This window comes from Tachysurus fulvidraco, chromosome 26, assembly GCF_022655615.1.
Source record: "Tachysurus fulvidraco isolate hzauxx_2018 chromosome 26, HZAU_PFXX_2.0, whole genome shotgun sequence".
In the NCBI taxonomy this organism is placed as follows: Eukaryota; Metazoa; Chordata; class Actinopteri; order Siluriformes; family Bagridae; genus Tachysurus; species Tachysurus fulvidraco.
The window spans coordinates 4,243,842-4,266,403 of record NC_062543.1 but is presented as its reverse complement, the minus strand read 5'-3'; the positions used below and the strand labels follow the sequence as shown (position 1 = coordinate 4,266,403).

The window sequence follows — 22,562 nt, the reverse complement described above, 5'->3', positions numbered from 1 at the left end:
TCTCTCTCTCTCTCTCTCTTTGTGGCTTGCCCCCCCCTTTATGCCCTCCCCTCTCTATGCCCCCCCCTCTCTGTTTCCCCCTTTCTCACAGACCCCCCCTCCCCCCGGTCACGGTTAATGATATAAGATATAGCCATTTATAGTTAAAAATGATGCTAGGCTCGTATTAAACCGTAGCATAAACCAGTCCCTTACCCTTTCTGTATTTATGTTGCCCTAATTAATCTTATTACAGCTAGATCACGTGATTCATGTTTATTTATCTCAGCTCATTGGGCTGTTCCTTCAGATCAACAGTGAATGTTCTCATATTATTTTATTTATAACGGTAAATGTGTTTGATTAATCCATGATTCCTCGCCTACTCATAGACTAATAAATAGCCCTGTTTTTATTTATTTATGTCTTGTGGGTAATTTTGTTTGTAAATAAAGCACATTTTCGGGCGGATTTGACGGACTGCGTTGTTATTTATAATAGAGAATGAAAAAGATCAATGGGGCGGGGCGATATGTAAAATAATAGGCGTGTCACAAAGTGCATGCACCAATGGGCGCGCTGCGTTGGAGCCTAAAGACTGACGTCAGTGATTACAGGTGCAGGGGGCGGGGCTACGCGTTACAGGCAGGCAGCATCACGCGAGAATCAGCAAAGGGACGAGAAAGATGTGCGAGAAACAGCGCCGCTAGTCGCTTCCTTTCAGCCCTGAGAGCTTTGGTTGCTCCGCGTCCCCTGCTATCGGTTATCCCTCGTTAATTAACATTCGTCATGTCGGCCGGGGACGTCGGTCTGCTCCGTCAAGAGGCCGGCAAGGAGGGCTCAAGAATGCCGGCCTGGAAACGAGAGCTGCTCGAGCGGAGGAAAGCGAAGGGCGGCGGGTCTGGGCCAGGTGTCGACTCCGTGTCGGCTCGGGTTAATGGCGAGCTAACGGGAAGTGGCAAGGAGGAGGCTACGGGAGCGAATTCTAGCCGGACGTACACCATTACGTCTGCGGGAAAGCGCAGCGGTGCCACCGCCACATCCCCGGACGTGTCACCGGTGAAAACAAAAGACCCCTGGTCGGCCATGGACCCCAACGACAGAGCGACATCAACGGAGAAAACAATAACGGACAACGGCGTGCTTCAGGAGAGCCTGGGTCCCATTAAGGAGAACCCGTTTATCAAACTGGAGAAGGAGCGCAAGAAACGACGGGAGCGAGAGAGCGCGTCCCGGCCGCTGCAGCATATCTTGGAGATGTACGGCTCTGTGCCTGGTGTACGGACCATCCGCGCTGAGAACATCATCATCATTGAATCCGACCCAGAATACTTCCCTGCATCCGGATCGCAGCAGAACGGCAGCCTTAGCGGATACAGCTCTCTCGGTGACCTGCTGGATCGCACAGGTAGTCCGGTTACTGAAATCCGCGCAAAGGAAGTGGTGATCTACGATACAGCGCTGAGTAAAAGCGAGGAGAACCTGAGCACGCTGGGGCGCTGTGAGCTCTCCGACCTGGCGCAGGCGCAGGGCACAGTGAGCCGCATGCTGCAGAAATTCGACAGGAAATACGGAATGTTGCACGGGAAGTCTCGCAGTTCGGAGAACCTCCTAGACTTAGACACGAGTCCTGTCCTTTCAGGTCCCCGAGCCAGATTCCATCATCCAGATGTGGTGCCAAAATGTGCACCGTGCCCACAACCTGGCTCTCCTGTTCGCCTGCCAGCGTATTATAGCCATCCAGTCTTCCATGGTAGCCAGTCTTCCGAGAGGAAATATCACGAGTCTCCTAACGGCTCTGAAAGTAGCAGCCCTGTTCCGGGATCCCCTCAGTCTGTGTCTTCCTTCAGACGTCGCTTTGAGACCGTAGGTGGCCACAGCGTCACTGTCAACAGAGAGGAGACAGAGAGGAATCAGTCCAAACCTGTAAGGGAGAGGGAGTGGGACAGCACTGATGGGGTGTCCAAAGCGAAGGTGCCATGCTCTCCGGAGAGCCACTGTGCCCGTGCCGAGTCCTTGGCGAGCCCCACGTTGCCCCTTATTTCAAACAGATTTGAGATCCGACCTTCGCCGCGCCCAGATCTGTCTACGTTGTCTGCTAGCGATGTCCAGGCTCGTGCTCTCGCCAACCTACGCCTCCAGTCTCGCAATTCCTTCACTGTCATCCCCAAGCGGCCCGGGGTCCCATCAGCGCCTGGCAGCACCGCTCCCTCCAGCCCCATTATGTCTCCTGCTAGCCCACATGTGGAGCCTTCAGTACCCTCAGTGCCAACGCCTGCTGTAACCATTCCAGCTTCTGCGTCTCCAGTAAAAATTGTTGTGGCCCCCTTGCCACCTGTGCCAGACACAACAGAACTGACACGCCCTGAAAGGCCCAGCTCCCCCACCTCATCCTCCTCACCTGATTCAATCACAAAGTCAATATCACCCTCTATTCTCGAGCCAGCTCTTGAGAAATTGCCCGTTACTAATATTGATGACATAGTGGGGGAGTCCTCGCCACCCTTCCCCAGCCCTATGGTGCAGAGGAGGAAAGGAAACACATTTACAGTGGTCCCAAAGCGCAGGACTGATCCCCAGCCTAACACTCCTGTTGTCCAGGAGCCTGTCCCAGAGCCCGCTCAGGAGCCTGTCCCAGTGCCACAGGGGTCACCTTCCTCTGCGGAGGCTCCTTATGTCCAGGTGGGCACGCTACTGAAAAAGCGTTACCCGGCAGCAGAAGAAATTGAAGTGATCGGTGGATACCTGTCTTTGGGCCGATCCTGTTTATCCAAGACTGGCTCCACAGGAAAGAAGGTAAAATATGTCAATTAAAAGATTTTGTGTGAATTTATTGAGGCTTAAAGGGAACAAAAGCCAAATATAGTAACTCATACTGCTGCTATACTGTCTGGTCATATACCATATTAGGTTATTTCTATGGACTGCTGCCTTATGTACTCGGGTATAGTGTTATTCTTGGCTTATCTGGAACATGAGGCTTATTGTCCTGATGGTCTCATCAGACATTTGCTTTATGTGCTTGTGTTTAGTTTGGAAAACCTGACTGCTAAGGGATGTGATATTGAACAAGTGCTCGTTTGATTGTCTTGCATTCTTGTATTATATAATCCTAAGAAATTAGGCTATATCCAGGCAATATAATATAATGTGGACTTTGTGGTAGGATTTTGAGTTATTGCAGGTATCTTCAGTTCTTTTTATAACATTGACTAGTGATTAAGAATCTGTTTTGTCCCAAAAGATTCTTTGGACGTTTTTCTCTATCTTAAATGTGTTTGTATTGAAATAAGTACTGTTTGTTTTGCTAGCTTTCCCACTGTTAGCAAACTTGTGTTTGAGCATCAAAATATGATATTTTCCCCATAATCACAGAAAATGTGCTCTAGTACAAGAATCATTACATAATACAAGTAAACAATAAACTGAGCTTTGCTAACTGGCATTAAGACTGAAGTTTTATGCGAGATTAGAGCTCCAAGTCCGATAATTAGAAACTAATATTGCTCTACATACCTTCAGAATCTCCGAAAATTTTTAGTTTGACTTGGTTAAATAGTTAAATAAAACTAGAACATTTTTTCTTACTAGAGTTGCAAATTAAGTCTAAAAAGTAGACCAGAAACAGAGATTTGAAACAGACAACATTGAACGAATGTTTGTTGCTGTAGTTCTGCCTAGTTAATCAGATTACACTGAAGGCCTCGATCACCTGGATTAGGGTGTTAGATTAAGGCTGGAACTAAATTCCTCTGGGCTGTAGATTAAAATTAGGGTGGTGCAGCCATGATTGTGAAGCACAGTCATCAAGAGGGATCAGACTTTTTGCTTACTTGTTAGTTATCATCATGTCGGCTCATATAGACCACTGCTCGAATTATTGATACCTGAACATGAACGAAAGGTCTTTTTGTGTGAAGTCATGTGTCGTAAAGTCTTGCATTTCTGCAAGGGCAAAACAAATCTAACATATCGACTTCTAACGATTTTCTTCCACATGAACTACTAAACTACCGCTAAGTTTGTTTTAAAGTTTCAACACTTCAGGTTAAATCTGATTTAATCCTTAAACACGATTGTTGTGAATTACAAATGGCTAAACCCAAGCTGTTGTTTTGGACAAGTCTCACTTCCACTTGCCAATTGTTTGTAGCTGGTAAAACTAGCTATCTACTACCATGGATTATATTTTGAATAACAACAAAATCACAGCGGAGATCCAGTACAATGGTAAACATAGAGGTTTAGGTATGTCATGTTTGTTTTTGTTGTCACTGTGGCTAATACAGTTAGCAGAGATTCTTCTCGACCCGTTCGTATGCTGGTCTTAATCCATGTTGCAGTTGCACTTAAATTTGACTAAATATCTAAAAGTGAAATAATGATATAAGATATTAATCAAGATTTAATTAAGACATTAATAAAGACGTCATTACTGTTACTTCAGTGCTTCCTACCAAATTTATCATTACTGTGAATTATTTCTAACTAGCTAACTAACAAGCTAAATTGACAGGTTTGTGAGGAGACTTTTAACTCATATTCGTAACTGTTTACAATCTTTACTGCTAAGTCTGTTCAGATAGCCAAGAAAAGCTAACTAGACAGAATTCTGACAGGATTTTATTTATATTTATTTATAAATGGTCAGGAATCGGCGGTAAACTAGCTCGGGTGATCTGTCTCGACAGGGGTTGAGAGAATTTTTGTCATATTAAAAATGTATGTTATATATAAAGAATGTAATCATAAATCTAATTCTATTCAAATGTAAAATAAGACATTTGGATTTAAATTGCGGATCAAAATACAACCAAAATCACATTTAAATGCCCTTTGATCGGCTGCAGTGCCAGTGTGTATTTACACATATATGAATGTCAAAATTATGAAATGTCAGACCATATATTATTATATAATTATTCTAATTTATTATAGTTGTTATTATTATAAATTAACTTGTGATTTTTTTTCTTCTTCACTACAATGGTCCCTTCCTACTGCCAGTGACACACTTGTATTGTTTTGCTTTTATGCATATCAAGTGTCACAACGGAGTCGATCTTGTTTCACACCGTGACAGATTTAGACGACTCCCTTTTTAAATCCCAGTTAGCCATAAATACCCATGACCTGTTCTCTCTTTATCTCTCTATGGTGCCTGTCACACCTAGACAGGTACAACATGTCTGTCTTTAAAGCCTGACCACAGCAGCACAGCTTCTTGTCCCCTAGACTCTGTTAGAATTAGGCCTTTTCTTTCTTTCTAAGCTCTCGCTCTACTTTGAAGCTTTTGGACGGACGGAATTGAGAAATAGTGGCAACTTTAACAACATGCAATTTGTGTGGAATCTGGGCACAGAGGCCACAACATTTTTTTTCTTTTCCTTTTCTCTTTTTGTGGACTAGCTGTTCTTTTCCAGTTGTTTCCTTAAGTAGATTAAGCGGCTGATGTGATCCACACTTTCCGTCTCCTTTAAGATTCAGGTTTATGGCCTGATTACTTCACATGCTGTTTGCTTTCAGGAGTTTAGGTTGGACTTTGCAGTTCCTCCTGTTTTATGATTCGTGGCTGGAAAAAGTTCAGCTGTCCCATGAAAAATGTTGGATAGAAAAAAAAAATAGTGGATTCAGAGTTTGGATAGACGAGCAGTCGAAATGTCAAGGTGCCAAAAAGGAAAGTAAGAAAAGCCTGTTGGAAGCTCCAGATGCTGTCAGGCAGACAGAGACCATCACTGTGCTTTTATGCTATAATTAATAAAGGTTGATTAAAAATACAGGACAAAGTATATAAGATGACTACGTTTTTTATAGTCTGTCCTGGTTAATGAAAGTGTGAAGTCTGGAGCTTTAGAAATATAAATAGCAGTTTTATTTTGGGCAAAGTGGAATTCTGCTCACTTTATTTATCTGAACACCTGCTCATTCATGCAGTCCGTTCTGCTTCATCAGCATCATTCATATCATGCATCAGAATGAAAATGTGATCTCTCACTGTGACTCAATGTGACCTGACAGTCAGCGCCACATGGGCTGCTTTGAGTGATTTAGATATTTCCAACAGTATTTAGACTTCACACAGGATAAACCGCAAAACACTCACGGAGGACAGAGAACAACCAGACTGGTTCGAATTTCCTGGAAAGCTATGTCTGTTCCATATAATAACCACTCAATAACCTTTAATGTGTTTGAGAGCATTGATGAGCAACAGAAGACCATGACTGGTTCCTCTCCTGTCAGCCAAGAACAGGAAACTGAGGCTACATTGGGCACATAATTGTGCGAATAAGCAGGTGTACAGATGTACGTGAGTTCGTTTAAAGTGCACTACATTTGTTCTAGGGTGCTATTATGTAGTGTTCATATGAGCTAATGCCTTGCTATTCAGCCTGGTTTAAATATGCATTGTGTAAGATTGTTGTGTAACAAATGTAAAATGGAGCCAAATACTGACAATAAAAATGTAAAGTGCGTGCAAAACTAAAAACGTAAACAACCTGCTTTTTTTTTTTTTTTTTTTTTTTTTTAATTAATGTATTTTATGTATTAAAACCGGTGCTGCTTAAAAATGTCGTCCAGCTTAGCATCCTCTTTCTCTAGACACAAAATATTTATTCCGTTTTTGGAAATGTATGATTTGTCTGGATGGAAGAAGCAAAAAAAAACAAAAACAAAAGAAAATCGAAAAGGTTTGTTTTTGAAGAAAAGGCTTTGACCTGCTATTGGTATAAAGTGAAGACTTGTAATTAAGAAAGTGTTTGCATATATGTATATTCGTGTGTGTGTGTGTGTGTGTGTGTGTGTGTGTGTGTGTGTGTGTGTGAGTGACGCATACTGTCCCGTGATATAAAATTGCTACACTTGAGCACACTGTAATTAACAATGAATGTTCAGTTTATGGGTTTTAGCGATACTTAGATACGCTGTTAATCGAGTGCTTTGGATGAGTAGTACAGAGCAGTACGTCACTTTACTCTTTGCTTTATAATACTGTGTGGGAATGCTGAAGAACTTTTGAACTTTAGAGTATGAATAAATGATGGTAAATATGTCACGTTTTGCAGTGTCAGATGTCAGCCGAGCGGCGACCTGTCTGTTCCGACTTCCTTTTGAGCGTCTGTTTGCTTACTGTAACGGATTAGACAAAGGCGCGGCTCTGATGTAGCATCACGTCACATCAGTCCAGGGCAGTGTGCTTGAGAGTATGTGCGTGTTTTTGTCATGTACACGGTTAAACACAGTGTACAACCTGCGGTGAAATAAAACAACCTCAAAATCACTTAAAAATAAGAGTGAATAGAAATAAGAAGAATTAAAATTGAATATGACTTGTAGGGGGGGCACGGTGGCTTAGTGGTTAGCACGTTCAACTCACGCCTCCAGGGTTGGGGGTTCGATTCCCACCTCCGCTTTGTGTGTGTGGAGTTTGCATGTTCTCCCTGTCCCTCGGGGGTTTCCTCCGGGTACTCCAGTTTCCTCCCCCGGTCCAAAGACATGCATGGTAGGTTGATTGGCATCTCTGGAAAATTGTCCGTAGTGTGTGAGTGTGTGAGTGAATGAGAGTGTGTGTGTGCACTGCGATGGGTTGGCACTCCGTCCAGAGTGTATCCTGTCTCGATGCCCGATGACGCCTGAGATTGGCACAGGCTCCCCGTGACCCGAAAGTTCGGATAAGCGGTAGAAAATGAATGAATATGGCATGTAGTTATGTTCCATACTACATGTAATAACAGTATAATATGACGTGCAATTAGGTTACATGTAATAACAGTTGTGTGTGTGTGATTTTAATTATTGTTACATCTTCAAAATAGTTCAATATTTGATCTTAGTTATCGTAACCTTTAGTTCCATATTTTGCCTTTAACATTTATCTATGAAAATGTTTACTATGTTTGACTAATATATGCCTGTAAAAATGTTTCTAAATTTACCTGACGTAAAAAACGTCTCTAAGTTACGTGAAATATTCTGAAAGGGTTAAATGAGCCTCACCGTGTCTGTGTCTTATATGGACATGAAGTTGAAAGCATGGTCTATTACGACTGACTGGCATTTTATTTAAAAAAAAAAAAAACACCCGAGTGCACGTGAGTACGGAATAAAATCAGCATCACAAAAACGTTTGTGAAATTTTGAGGTAGTTTCCTAGTTTACACTAATCTTCTCCCCCCCCAAATTTTGCCGTTATTAAAAAGTCCTTCAAAATCCAAAATTAAAATTAGCATCGTTCACTTTCTCCCTCGCAGGACGTACGGCGTAACTTGACACACACAGGAAATAGAACTGCATTCTCCTGCATTCAGCTTCCTGTCTGTTTGACTTGTGTGAAAGTCCACCCTGTTTAATAATTCATCAGGGACAAGCTTGTCTCCACCCTGATCCCACCATCCTAATGTTACTGTCCCCTGCACACACACACATCCTCCACTTGTGCTCCTGTCTTACATCACTTCCTCTTCCTCCTGTCTCGGCCGGCTCCTGACCTCGAGTATAGCACCGAGCTCAGAGGAAGGGCACACTTACAAACACACACATGTATGCTGTTACTGCTGCAGCTCATTTATGTGTGTGTGTTTGTGTGTGTGTGTGTGTGTGTGTGTGTGTGTGTGTGTGTGTGTGACTTTGTCTTGTCTTTGTTGTATCTTGCTTTGTGACACAGATTTCTGAGCTGAAGGTGATTAAGTGATCTTATGTGCTTTCTATTGTGTGGGCCCATATCAGTGTTGTGTGTGTGTGTGAGTGTGTGTGAACATGTCTGTCGTGTCCCTCACGCTTCCACAAAGGAGTCTATGTAATTAGAATTCAGCCTCCACAGTGCCACTGTCAATGCCATGTTTAATTCAGGAAGTGTGTGTGTGTGTGTGTGTGTGTGTGTGTGTGTGTGTGTGTGTGTGTGTGTGTGTGTGTGTGTGTAGAGGAGTACGGTATAGAGAGCAGGACGAGGACATTTTTGAGAGCAGTGGGCACGATGGAGTGCGTAAAGCCTAGATGCTGATCTTTAAAGTGTTTCTTTAACTTGTAACTTTTCAGGAAATACAATTGAAAAAAAAAAAAAAAACTAAACCTGAATGAACAATTCAGACCTCACAATGGAAACCAGCGTCGGCGTTTCTGAGTTTCAGTATCGGCCGTGCCTAGTCTCTAGGGAAATTTGTTTTTGTAGGGTGCATTTAAAATATAATGCAAACTGCATTCAAATACACACACTGCTTCACATGTGTCACGTTCAAGAAGAAACAATGTGCTCAAGCCGCACGCTGTGGTGAATCATTACTCTGTTTGTGTTTGTGTGTTTATATGTTTGTGTGTGTGTTTGTGTGTGTTCATATGTATGTGTGTGTTTGTATGTGTGTGTCTTTTTTTTTTGTAGCCCCAAGGTGTGTTTTTGTTACTTTTAAGCTTAAGGTTCTGACTAAATCATTGAGCTTGTGGTTATGATTGTAGTGTTTAGTGTAAAGTGTATAGTTTAGAGCGATACATTTGTCAAATAAATATAAATAATATGTTTAGAAACATAAATTATTTATAAAAATTATTTTTTTAAACTCGTGATTGGAGTGGGTATTTATTTGTGGTGTTACTCTGTAATGAACTATTTGGAGGCTTCCCCTGTTCCATGCCCCCATTCTCTCTCTCTCTCTCTCTCTCTCTCTCTCTCTCTCCAGCACTTGTCTCTTCATAGCGGTCTGCTCTCTCTCTCTCTCTCTCTCCCTCCCTCTAGCACTTGTCTCTTCATAGCAGCCTGTGCTCTTAGTCTCTCTTTCTCTCTCTTTCTTTCTCTTATTCTATGTTCATCTCTCTCTCTCTCTCTCTCTCTCTCTCTCTCTCTCTCTCTCTCTCTCTCTTTCTTCCTCTATAATGTCTCTCATCCCTCCCCCACTCTACACTCACACTCACTCTCTCTTTCATATACCCATGGTGCCTGTTGCTGAGCAACCATGATCAACAGCCATTCCATCCCTTAATTAGAAATTCTTTCTCTCTCTCTCTCTCTCTCTCTCTCTTTCTCTCTCTCTCTCTCTATTAAACTGGTATAAACACTGTCTTATCAGCAATAATGAACTGGATTTTAACATAGTCTTAAGGTAAAAGTGTGATTTTTTTTGTCAAATGTTTTTGGACTGGGAGCAAAAACAATCCACTAAAAATCACATCCTGGCCCTTGGAACTGAAACTGAACAGAATCACGAGGACCCTACATACTTTATTTTCATCCAAAATAACTCCACCTTAGTCATCAACTTCCTCCCAAACAGGGCATAATGCTGTCTCTCATTCTGATCTCTTTCATTTAGACATGATCACACAGAGTCAGATCTAAACGTTAGCATAACGCTACTGTCACAAGCTGACTCAGCACTTTCTGTGAGGCAGCGGAAACATCACAGCACTTTTATTTTAAACCTTAAATTCTCATCGACAGTAAAGGACATCTGATGTCATTTTGAGTCAGTGTACTTTAGTGGACGATTACTGACAAAAGATGAATGCATTATAAATGTTTATAATCACATATAGGTACCAGAGACAGAAGAAATAAAAAAAAAAAACTGCTATTTTTACCAGTACACTAGTGTTCCAGTATAAAAAAAATTAACTTTTTTATTTTTATTTTTCAACCTTTCTATGAATATATTACCCCATGTAGGCTACATACAAACAGATTCCTACATAATACACCACGAGTAAGAAAAGTTACCAAAATTGACACGCGGCATGGATGGAATTGTTGATGTTGCTTTCTGCCAGCGTTTCTCATACACACCCTGAGGTAACTTATGTGATTATTGCCTCAAGTATCTGGGCTTGAGTTATAAGCCTACTTTTGTTGGCCTTCTTTTGCTTGGTTCAATTGCCCCAGGCCTCCTTGTTACACAAGTGTGAATTAAGATAATGGGAGCAGTTTAAAGGTGTTTTGTAGCTTAGAGATGCTTTGGAGGTCATGCGCACACGTTTATCACAATATCAGACGTATAAAATGTAAAAAGCGTTTCACTGCATGTCGTACTGTGTGTGGACGTGTGAGCATCCTGAAGTGGAAAACCTCTCTACAATCCCGGATGATTCCGGATATGTTTATTGTTTTGTTTTCTGACATGTTGTAAGCTCAGTTTGTGATTATATATATATATATATATATATATATATATATATATATATATATATATATATATATATATATATTTGTGTGTGTGTGTGTGTGTATATATAAAAGAAATCCTCTATATACTGTAGTAAGTAATTTTAGTAATGAACAAAATAAATTTGATTCAATGAACATCTTGATTGATTGATCATTTTTAATGAAGCGAAAACCTGAAATTGTTTTTATATGAAACATCTAAAAGATTAACTGTTTACAGTTCAAACCTGCAAAACAATTCTCTGTTTTGATTCGTCGCTGGACTGACGGATCATATTTGACGGCTCACCTTCGCACCTTCACCTCACGCTACTTTACATACAGTCCTCTAGTTCCTCTGGACATATAATGGAATTACTGTGTCTCTAGTTATTATGTAACTCTGTGCATGTGTCAGTCACAGCCACCCTGATATAAAACTCTATGATATAAAAAGGGCAGCATTTCCCTAAAAGGAGCTGTATTTCATCCTAAAACAGATTTAATAAAGTAAAGTCTCTGGACTTCTGGCTTTTACTGACGCATTGTGATGCCACAGAAACCCAGACGTCTGAACAGAGCAAGAGTTATTTTGTAAAACAAAGCAAGTCTGAGCCACTAAATCACCATGATATGTCTCTCTTTCTCTCGCTCCCTTTCACTCTCTATCTATCTATCTATCTATCTATCTAGCTAGCTAGCTAGCTAGCTAGCTAGTGAAATATTTCTGCTAACAAGCTTTTCCAGTCACACACACAAACACAGACACACACACACACAAACACACAGACACACACACACAGACACACACAAACACACACACACACACACACACACACACACACACACACACACACACACACACACACACACACACACACACACACACTCCAGACTGACCTCGAATCTTGTGTTCACTTGCCAGCTTCCGCATCACAGTGTACTGCCAAGTAGAGGCCATAATTCAGGGAGGTGCTCCCCCTTCGTGTGTGTATTTGTGTGTGTGTGTGTGTGCGCGTGTGTGTGTTCATGTGTGTAGGGGGAAGTGCGTGAAGACACAGTCTCAGCCTTGTCCAAGTCTTCTAATTAGGGCAGGCTATCTGGCTCCTCGTCCCCAAAAGGGTGTCCTACTCCAAATTCACTACAAACTGCAAAGTGCATTATGGGTATTCTCTTCCATCTAGTGTGCACAAATTAGTGCACGGTGTGTTATACTTACCGGTGACTTTATTAGTATCAGCTGTAGACCTGCTCATTTGGGCAATTATCTAATCAGGCAGCAGTACAGTGGATGAAGCCATGCAGAGACACGTCAAACGCTTCAGTTCATTTTCACATCAGAGAAATTGAACGGCTTTGACTGGAGCGTTGTTGAGTCTTTCAGTACACACTGCTGATCCGAAAACTGGGATTTTTACACAGAGTCTCTAGAGATTAAGCAGAAGGGCAGGAAAAACAAGCTAACAAATAAAAACACCCAGTAAGCAGTAGTTCTGTGGGTGGGAGCACATTGTTGAGGAGAAAGATCAGAGTAAAATGGCCAGACTGGTTCGAGATGAAAGGAAGGCCGTGGAAACTCGAATAACCACTCGTTACAACCGTAGTGAGCAGTAACGCATCTCTGAATGAAACTATGGTGTGTCGAGGTACAGTATATTACATTCATCTGTCTAATGATGAGTTTGATGAGGCAACTCTGTGCTGTTTACTTTCTGTATAAGTGTACTAGCATCTTATATAAATGATGATGTCTGGTGCTTTGTGTGAACACCAGTATAGCCTGGCAGTACCAGTGGAACCATGGCTTCAAATCAAGACACTAAATACTCACTAGTCAAGAGTGAAGAGTGATTTGAGACTGAGAAGAACTCTTTATACAAATTAGACATGTTGAGCATCACATTGGAGAATCTCACTGTGCTGGTTGTCCTTTGTCTTTCATATACTCGACTCAAACAACTTTTAATTCTTAGCTACGTTTAGTCCAGGTCAATAAAGGAAGACATGCCACGGTATTAAATTGTCCCAGTATTTTGTTTAAGATTTTCTTTTGATTCTAGTTACTTCCAACTCCGATAAAACAATGAAGCACATTCCCACAAGCCAAGTGATCGACTGTGGGCACATTCAGTCTTTCGAGCCCTAGCTTTCACTTAAGACTCTAAGCCTTTTCTCCCCAATATGACAAAGTTCCTACTTTCACAGAAACTCGTCACAGAATGTCTGACCCTAAGACACATCTGACAACCAAAACTCCCAAAAGCACTACATCCACAACACAAAATTCTCCATGAACACCAGAATTTCCTCAAAGTAATGTTTGATGTTATGTTTTTTGTTTATTTATTTTTTTTTTAAATGACCCACAATACAAATATCAGCTTTCGTTCTGACTAACCTGACTTTGAGCTAGTACAATAAAAAAATAGTTAGCACATTCGCCTCACACCTCCAGGGTTGGATGTTTGATTCCCGCCTCCGCCTTGTGTGTGGAGTTTGCATGTTCTGCCCGTGCCTCGGGGGTTTCTTCCGGGTACTTCGGTTTCCTCCCCCGGTCCAAAGACATGCATGGTAGGTTGATTGGCATCTCTGGAAAATTGTCCGTAGTGTGTGAGTGTGTGTGCCCGGCGATGGGTTGGCACTCCGTCCAGGGTGTATCCTGCCTTGATGCCCGATGACGCCTGAGAAGTTCGGATAAGCGGTAGAAAATGAATGAATGCATGAATGATAATAATAATAAGAAGAAGAAGAAGAACACAGGGCATGCGCTGTAGCGTTATTGGTAGCTTTACTGATACTATGCCTGATAGAGCGTCTGCAAATCTCCCAAATAAACCTCGTCCTAATCATCGTTCGTTCGGAGCAGTCATTAACAGCTTGAAGTGTTTATTATTATTATTACCTATTTATAAATGTTATAAAATGAAATATTCAGATTCTATATTATTAATTATGAAACAATACACTTCAGGGACATTGCTGTTAATGATTAGTGTTGGGATGGTGTGATATTTCCCCTTTATTATCTTGATTATTTTATTGTTAAAACACAGCCATTATTTTAACACCGCACAAATCGTTGAAGTCTTTAAATCTTTCAGTGATTTACTAATGAATGGCTACTTTCTAAGACGATTTTAATTCCACCACGTGTTTGTTCTTGTGAAACCATTTAAACAAACACGACAGAAATCTCGATTTCACCTCTGAATTCAAATGTGTATGAAAATGTTGTTACGCAGGCAAACGCTGCGAACTCTGAAGGTCATGCCTCAAAGTGTAGAAAAGGCTTTTAGTCTCGCTATATGATAATTAAAACAAATATTTTCTCTATATAGTTTTGAAGTGTTTAGTTGAAATGCCTTTTGGATTAAAGTTTTGGTTTGTAATCCTTCGATTTGTGCCTGAGTTTCGGTGTTAGTGACTATACAGTTCTCACGTGGACCTTTGTGACGTCAATGAAAGCATTACATTTGCTTACACTCCCAGTCCTTATGTCGCAGGTCCATGACAGTTCAGCGTTACCAGAGCACACACATCCACACAGCTTCTACAGCACGACCTAACGTCCTGTTACTGTTATAGTGTGTGGTGGTCTAGATAAACCCACTGGATGTTGATGCTGGTTAAGTAGCATGACGCTTTAAAAAAAAAACATGGCTATAAAAATACCAGAAAACTATAAATGAGGGCGGCCTAAAACAGATGGTGGTGGTCAGGTTTAAAATACCATGTTTTTTAGATGTTAAATAAAAACGAAAATCAGTAAATAGCAGTCAGTGTCTAATTGGTGGCTGTAGAATCTGAATGTCATCACGAGACATCTGCGCATTTCAGTATATGAGCGAAGTAGGTGACCTGAAATTAGTATCGATGCATAAACACTCACTCGATTGTATGATGTATTATAATATATGTAAGAAATATTATATCTTCACATTTGCAGGAAATGACTTTTCACCATGTAAAGGGTTTTCTGTAGCTGCTACATAGAGATATATTAGCAATAAGGTAGCAGTTTATTTTGTCTAAGATCAAATCATTACGATGAATACGAAGAACACATTAGATTAAAAGTATTCTCCCTACTCAATCAAATGTCCACAGAAGAGCACAAGATCACATAAAACAACGATTGTACATTAGCCTCAGAAATGACCTTTTTTCACCGCACTTAACACATCCTCGCCTTACTAACACCAGCTGGTGTGTTAGCTTGTTAGCTCCTTGCCTCCATACGCTTCCCATGTGTGTTTACAGTCGAAGCCTCATGGAGATTAGAGCGGATTTAGGACAGGACATGCATACTGAGATCAACAGCATGGTTCAGGATGCGTAACACACGTGTAACAGGAGGGTCACGAGATTGCATTTATGTACTGAAATTAGCTTAAGGATATTCTTTCTCTGATTAGTTTATGGGCAAATCCAGTAAGGATATATATTTATATATAAAGTTGAGACTGCTGGATAGTATAGATAAAGAAGGCATAGTTCAGTTTAGGTAATGATGTTAATATATCAGGAAAACAAGTCTGTAATTGTTAGATACTGGGCTTGGGTTCAAAACTGATACTATTCAAAATGCATGAGCTGTAACACGAATTATAGCAATAAGGAAGCGCAGAATAATCCAGTAGGGGATTTTGAATCTGATTGGATTGCTTTCTAATCCCTGTGTTACTTTCATTTATAGATCTTCTAGTTTGTTAAAGGTTAACATTCAGCCCCGACTCTTACAACTTCAAATGACAAGACAGAATAGAAGGATGTGAAGTAAGTACAATCGTAAGTGCTTCGTTAAGGAAGATCATAAATCAGAGAAATAAAAAGGGCTGTAGTGTTATCCTGATTTCGGCCCCAACATGTCACCTCAGTGGCAGACTATATTTTGGGACATGTGGTTTGCCCGAGGACTGCTTTTGGTTATAACCAAGCAGGTTATTTTTAAGTCACCTCCATAGTCGGGGTATAAAATTGTAAAATTGTCATGTCATTGTTGTAAATATTAAGAAAGATTTATTGCAAATTTTGTGTCTTTTTTGTGTATTAATCTCACACCCAAACTGTCTTTAGTTACACGGCTAGCTAGCCATTTTAGTTTTGCACTGTGTTTAATGCATTAATAAAGCAATAAAGAAACAATTCACAATTTAGAGGTCATATCCTGACCTGTACACTTAACATGTTTGTTCTTGAGGTTATCACACTAATGATTACCTTCTCTTTTTTATTTTGGAGATAAAGCATATACACACTCCGGGATCAGCGTTTGGAGTCAAACGTCTGTACAAATATTTCAGGGCATCATTTAAATAATATTTAAACATTCTGCGCTTTGCTTTTAATAAAGTATACACTAGTCAGGTGTTGAGTTATACAAGGCCAACTTTGCAATGTATTTTTAATTTTATTTAATTTTCCAAAGCATTGCCATACAGGTTTCTTGTGACAGCTGGTGTTTTCTTTTTCTTTTTTCTTTTTTCCGTTTTTGTTTTTTTGTTTTTTTGTTTTTAATAAAAAAAAACAAACTATAAGCTGGAAACGTTGTCCTGGAAAAGTAGTTAAAAATTCATTTCCGTTCTTCAGACCATGAAATTATTAAAACCATTTATGCTTTGGAAATGCTGTTCAATTCAGAAAAGCAAACAAACAAACAAACAAAACAAAAACATATAACCCCAAATAAATATTGAATTAAATATGTCCTTAAAATATGAAAAAGGATTAAATAAAGTAAGAACGGTATTAAAATTTTATTTGAGCTCATTGTTAATATACAAGGGGGACACGGTGGCTTAGTGGTTAGCATGTTTGCCTCACACCTCCAGGGTCGGAGTTCGATTCCCGCCTCCACCTTGTGTGTGTGGAGTTTGCATGTTCTCCCCGTGCCTCGGGGGTTTCCTCCGGGTACTCCGGTTTCCTCCCCCGGTCCAAAGACATGCATGGTAGGTTGATTGGCATCTCTGGAAAATTGTCCGTAGTGTGTGAGTGTGTGAGTGAATGAGAGAGTGTGTGTGCCCTGCGGTAGCGGTAGCAAATGAATGACTGAGTGAGTGAGTGAGTGAGTGAGTGTTAATAAACACCGCTAGTAAAATTTTTACGTTTTAGAAATATAACGATAAACCTAGTGTTTAAGTACATTGAGAAATGTCTGACTATTGTGCTAGAAACAATACACAATTAAATACACATGATTACATCATGTCAAATCCAGTTAAATTCCCAGACTGCGTAGTTATAAGGCAAAAGGCTGCACATACAGTACGAGTTATTAGAAAAGACACATGTTTATCATTCAAACAAGAGTTGAAACTGTTTTTGGAGATTTTCTTGTTTCTAGGTGACATGACAAGACTTTTTTTGTTTATGTTTGTTTTACGTGTAAGTACTGAAATTCTAAGCCCTATAATCTAAGCACCAACAGGTAGTACTGTAACTTGTTTTGTGGATGTTCCATAACATTAAATATAACAGTAATTGGATAAAAAAACATCCTTTCTGCTCCTTTAGAAATTTAAAGTTTAAAGTTTTTTTTAATTTATTGATCAAAAATTGGGAATGTGTGCATGGTAACATTTGAACACTTCAGCTATGTTATTGAGAATCTAAAATGTACTGTGACAGTCTGTCATCGATTATTTTCCTATAACAGCACAATCTAAACAGTTATGTTATCCCCATATGTGATACTTTATTCATTACTCTGTCTTGCACTGAAAGTGACACTGTCGATTTTTTTCTGTCCTCCACAGCTGAAGATCTCTTTTAATGAGTCGAGCCTGCAGAGCACCTTCGAGTACCCATCCGAGAGCAGCCTCTGGGACAGTGATGAAGAGAAAGAAGAGGGAGGAGGCGGAGGAGAGGAAGAAGGAGGAGTCGGTGTGGAAAGGATCCACATCCCCCGGCCGAGTTACACCTCCAGCCCGACCGGTCACAGCCCCAACAGCACTGGTGAGATGGCAAGGAAATGAACAGAATACGAGGAAGACAGAGAGAAAGGGAGGGATAGATGGATGGATGGATGGGCAAACAGGCCCGGAAATAGATTCAGCCTGAGTTAATGATACACTTTCTACTCATGTGGCTCAGAAGGAATTCCTGTTTGAGGAAATGCACACTGATTCAGGGTCAGTGTTCGTGGTAGCTAAATTTAGAAACAGCAGCAATACGAGTGTAATGAAATACTCTTACTGCTCAGTCCTGACACCTGCTGGTCAAACGTGGTGAGAAAATAAAAATACCAGGGAAAATGTTCATTTCTTTAAAACGCATTACAAGTTTATACATCACACGTTAAAGAGCCAAGAGACGAAAATGCTTTCTTTTAATGATAACACTAGTGTGGTTACATTAGCCAAGGGAGAAAAAAAAATATCCGTGAACATTCGTTTGATAATTAAATGGTTCTGGTTCAGCAGTGCATCTTAGCATGAGGTCTGACTGATAGCATTTAATCCAAACCAAAAAACTCCACTAAACTTCCGGGTTTTGTTGTCTGTACATTATGTAATTTGAATATCGTTTCTCTTCCAATGGCAGGAAAAAACTATATTAAATAATCTACCCTGTTCTCATTCATTACCCACGACATTTGATATTCGTTGTTTCAGTCACTGCTATTGAGCAAATCTAGGAAGAGTGTCATCATCTGGATCACCTGTTCAGATTTGTTAAGATCGGGGTGCCAAAACTTACTATTTCTGCCCTTTGTTTCATGTCAAGTCATGTTTACTATGATGTTAATTCTGTAAACGTCATGCTTCTGCCGTCAGATCTGTCCAGCTACACTCCAAAGCACTCTGCGGACTTTACTGCCTGGCAGGAGAAGAAGCTCAGTGACTCTACAGACTCGGGAGATGCAAATTCTCAACCTGACGACATGTCAGATGAGGTGATGGTGAGTCACCTGTTTGTTCAGTGTTCTGGAAAAGTGCAGAAACTTTTGAAAGATTTTCTTTTTGTGTGCGAGTGTGAAAGTAAATCCGTTTCCTGACGTGTACACTCACCATCCAGTTTATTAGGAACACCGTACATTCATGTAGTTATTTAATCAGCCAATCATATAGCAGCAAAAAAAAAAACAAAACATGCCCTTAAACAGTCACCAAACTTTATACATCTGTTTATAGTTACATTTAATATTGTGGATCATCTCAGAGACAAGCTAGTTCCCATATGTATTATATAGATATTATAGCAGCTATAAACAGAAGTCTCTTTCTTTATGCTAATGAGACCAAAACACTTCTCGATACTGAGAAAGCACAACGTGTAAACTCCATCTTGAAGACTTTATTGCGGTGGAAAACTCCTCCTGTAAATATCAAATAAACATCTCCTTCGTATGATCATCTTGTTTTTTTTTTTAAAATCCATTTATTATCTGTTTTATCGTGTAGAGCGTCTAGCACGCGTATGAGCTGTTGCTATAGAAACAACATTATTGTGATACTATTAGAGAGACTTAGGTCGAAACGTAAAAACCAAACGAGCACAAATCATTTCCATAATATTCACAAATTAATTTCTAGTATTTATTTGCAAAGAGCAACAAAAACACGTCATTATTCTGACTAAAAATCTAAAAGTACATTTTATTCTTTTTTCCCCCCTGTTTAATAGTTGACGCCAGCGGACAGCTCCTCTCTCTCCGACTTCAGCAGCGAACCAGCTCTATACTTCTAAACTTCCCCAGAACCCTGAAACACACAGGACCAACCACCAGCCAGGACAACTCACAACCACACACACACACACACACACAAATCACAGATAGAGACGAGAAACTCCAGTCGCATTCACACAAACGAACGTCTTTCCGTTCCATCTCCGCTGAGGTTTTTCAGCCAACCTGTACGGTTGATTTTATTTGCTTTTGTCTTTCTGTCTCCACGTGTTTTATGTACTGAAAGAGACCGTTGAAAACAAAAACATTTTTAAGGCTCAAACGTAGCCTTTCTGTCCCTCGCTCTTGGGATGTGTGTAGCATTGTTCACCTCATGAAAGTGACCAAATTTCCTACACATGGAAGAAGAAGCTTGGACTCAGCTGATGTACTGTACATAATAAGGCTGACAAGGATAAGGAGAACAAAGGAAAGAGACAGTACATATAGCAGTACATAACAAACGGAAGGGTGCCACAATTCTTGTTCTTTTTTTGTTCTTGGTCCACCACTTTTACTGTTCTATATATGTTTCATGTTTCCTGGATGTCTGTGTTGTGCAACTTGTCCAATATGAAGCTCCTATTCTATGACCTCGTACATCTAGTTTGCTCATTTGAGTCAGATTTGTGTTGTGTTGAGATGTTTTTAAGCAAGCAGCTCTAAAGCCTGAGTTATGCTTTAATCTGAACTGGCAGGGTGGAACAGACACAACAAAACGTCATAGGTGAAAGAGCACAGTGCTTGTTTTTTTTACTGCGGCCTTAATGATCGCATGAAGTAACTTTCGTCATTTTGGGGGATTTCCTAAACAGGTTAGTTGTATCATATCACAAAAAAAGAAAGAGTAAATTTTAGCAAAGCCGATCTCGGACACTACACTGTGATAAATAGTGATGCCTAACTTGACTCACTGTAACGACTTATTGTATGAACCGACTCTTTTTATTGAATCAGTTGAACCATTTCTGTCTTCAGTCTGTCTGGGACAAAAGACACTGGTTTACGAATAAACCAAGACCTCGTGTAAACCAAGAGGATAGTGTAAGATCCTAAAAGGTTTCAGAATTTCCAGTTCATTATATGGTACACGTCAGTCCAAGTGAATCAAAATGAGCCAAATTGAGTTAAGTGTGAACACAGATCGAGTACGGAATAATTGAATGAACTTCGTCATCAGCTATGTTTGAATATGAGAAACTGAAAAATCGTACAGAGCCGTTACAAGGCGTAATAGGACAAGTGTGCTGTTAGTACAGCAGTTGGTTGGAAAGCTTATACTAAACCATACAACTTTCACAGAGCCGGAGTTATAAATCTGTAAACGTGGACTATAATGAGAGAACTTTCGTAAATCGAACTTTCACTCAATACCGAACGAGTTCGGTGTCTACGAGCCAATCACCGAGGAAGAGGGTGGGAACTTCTTACGAGCGATTTTTACAAACTGCCAATAAACCGTATTCCGTTTGAAGCATAACTCAGACTTTATGGAACTCGGACTTTATCAGACTTTATTAAAGGACTGAAAGTTTTCAAAGAACACAAAGCAGCACTTTAGATACACAGCTATTATTACATAAACAACCAGCTCCGATCTATTTCTAACACTGTGACAGTGACGTAACGGCGTGTGGAACACCACAGTATTGTTCACCGATGCCAACAGACGTTTTCTCTGGTTTTAGACGTCATTTTTACGTGTAGTGACATCACGATATACGGTTATATACGCGAGTTACGAGCTTATATTTGTTGTCCTGCTCACCACGTGAATTTCTGAACTCAAAATTCTTTCACATTCCAGTGAGCAAAAATGAACAGCTATTTCATACATGTTCATAAATGAGACGGTGTGTGTGTGTGTGTGTGTGTGTGTGTGTGTGTGTGTGTGTGTGTGTGTGTGTGTGTGTGTGTGTGTGTGTGTGTGTGTGAGGACAAAAAGACTGGACACACAGTGCCAACTGACGTCTGTGTGTAAGAGATTTTCATTAGTCTTGATATGCTTCTTTGGCCAGTATTGATGCAGAAATTCTACATTCTTGAAACACACTTTCATTATTTATTTCACAAATTATACATTTTATTATTTTAGGTCTTTTATTACCTTTTTTAGGAATTTATCCGTAGCATTAAGGTGCTTTATTTAAAACAAAACAAAAAAAGATGAAACCTTTATTCATTTGCACTGTTCTTTTTCCTTTGCTTTATTTTGCACCTTGCGTAGTCTTGCTTAAAAAAAGAATCGAGAAGGTTGGGGAAGTGTTGCCGTCATGGATGGACTAATTTGGGGAAATTACAGTTTTAATAAACTGTTGAATAGTAATGTTTCTCTAGTTCCAACAGGAAAAAAGTTGCCATAGCTGTCAGATATTTTGCATCAATGCTTCATTCCACTAACAGCTCGATAAGTAAGTAAAAGAAAATATATAGCGAGTCTGAAAAATGTTAGCTAAAATGTTAACAGTAGATGATAGTTTAGGGGTCTTGAGAGAAAAGGTTAGGACCCTGTGCCTTTACGTATGAGGTATAAAAAAAAAAAAAAGGCCATCCACTTCTCCACATCTTCCTGTTTATTTTCATAGTGGAAACAGGTTGCTGTTCGTACTGTACGTTAAATTTTATTTTCTTGTATTTCTGTCCTGGGATGAATTTACGTGTACAATTTGTGTCATTGATTTTGAAGGAGATTAAAAAAAAACTGTTAAACATGCAAATGTTCAATAAATCGAAGGCGGTTAATGGGGTCGGCTGTGACGATTTTCGATGGTCATGAAACAAAAGAAC

The 22,562-nt window shown here is 40.1% G+C and overlaps 1 protein-coding gene across 2 annotated transcripts; it reads left to right on the top strand.

Annotated features, from left to right (window-relative positions):
- The first annotated feature begins 609 nt into the window (after positions 1-609).
- On the top strand, positions 610-21,697 carry tprn (taperin). 2 transcript variants are annotated; one of them, XM_027144317.2, is made up of 4 exons: positions 610-2,775; positions 17,863-18,061; positions 18,883-19,007; positions 19,733-21,697. In XM_027144317.2, the coding sequence occupies exons 1-4, from the start codon at positions 769-771 to the stop codon at positions 19,793-19,795; spliced, it is 2,394 nt and encodes a 797-aa protein (XP_027000118.1). In that variant the 5' UTR covers positions 610-768; the 3' UTR covers positions 19,796-21,697. The 2 variants fall into 2 exon arrangements, 1 of the variants encoding a protein (XP_027000118.1); XR_003440339.2 differs by lacking the exons at positions 18,883-19,007; positions 19,733-21,697 and adding an exon at positions 15,804-15,883 and having other exon boundaries at positions 17,863-17,994.
- The last annotated feature ends 865 nt before the right edge of the window (positions 21,698-22,562 follow it).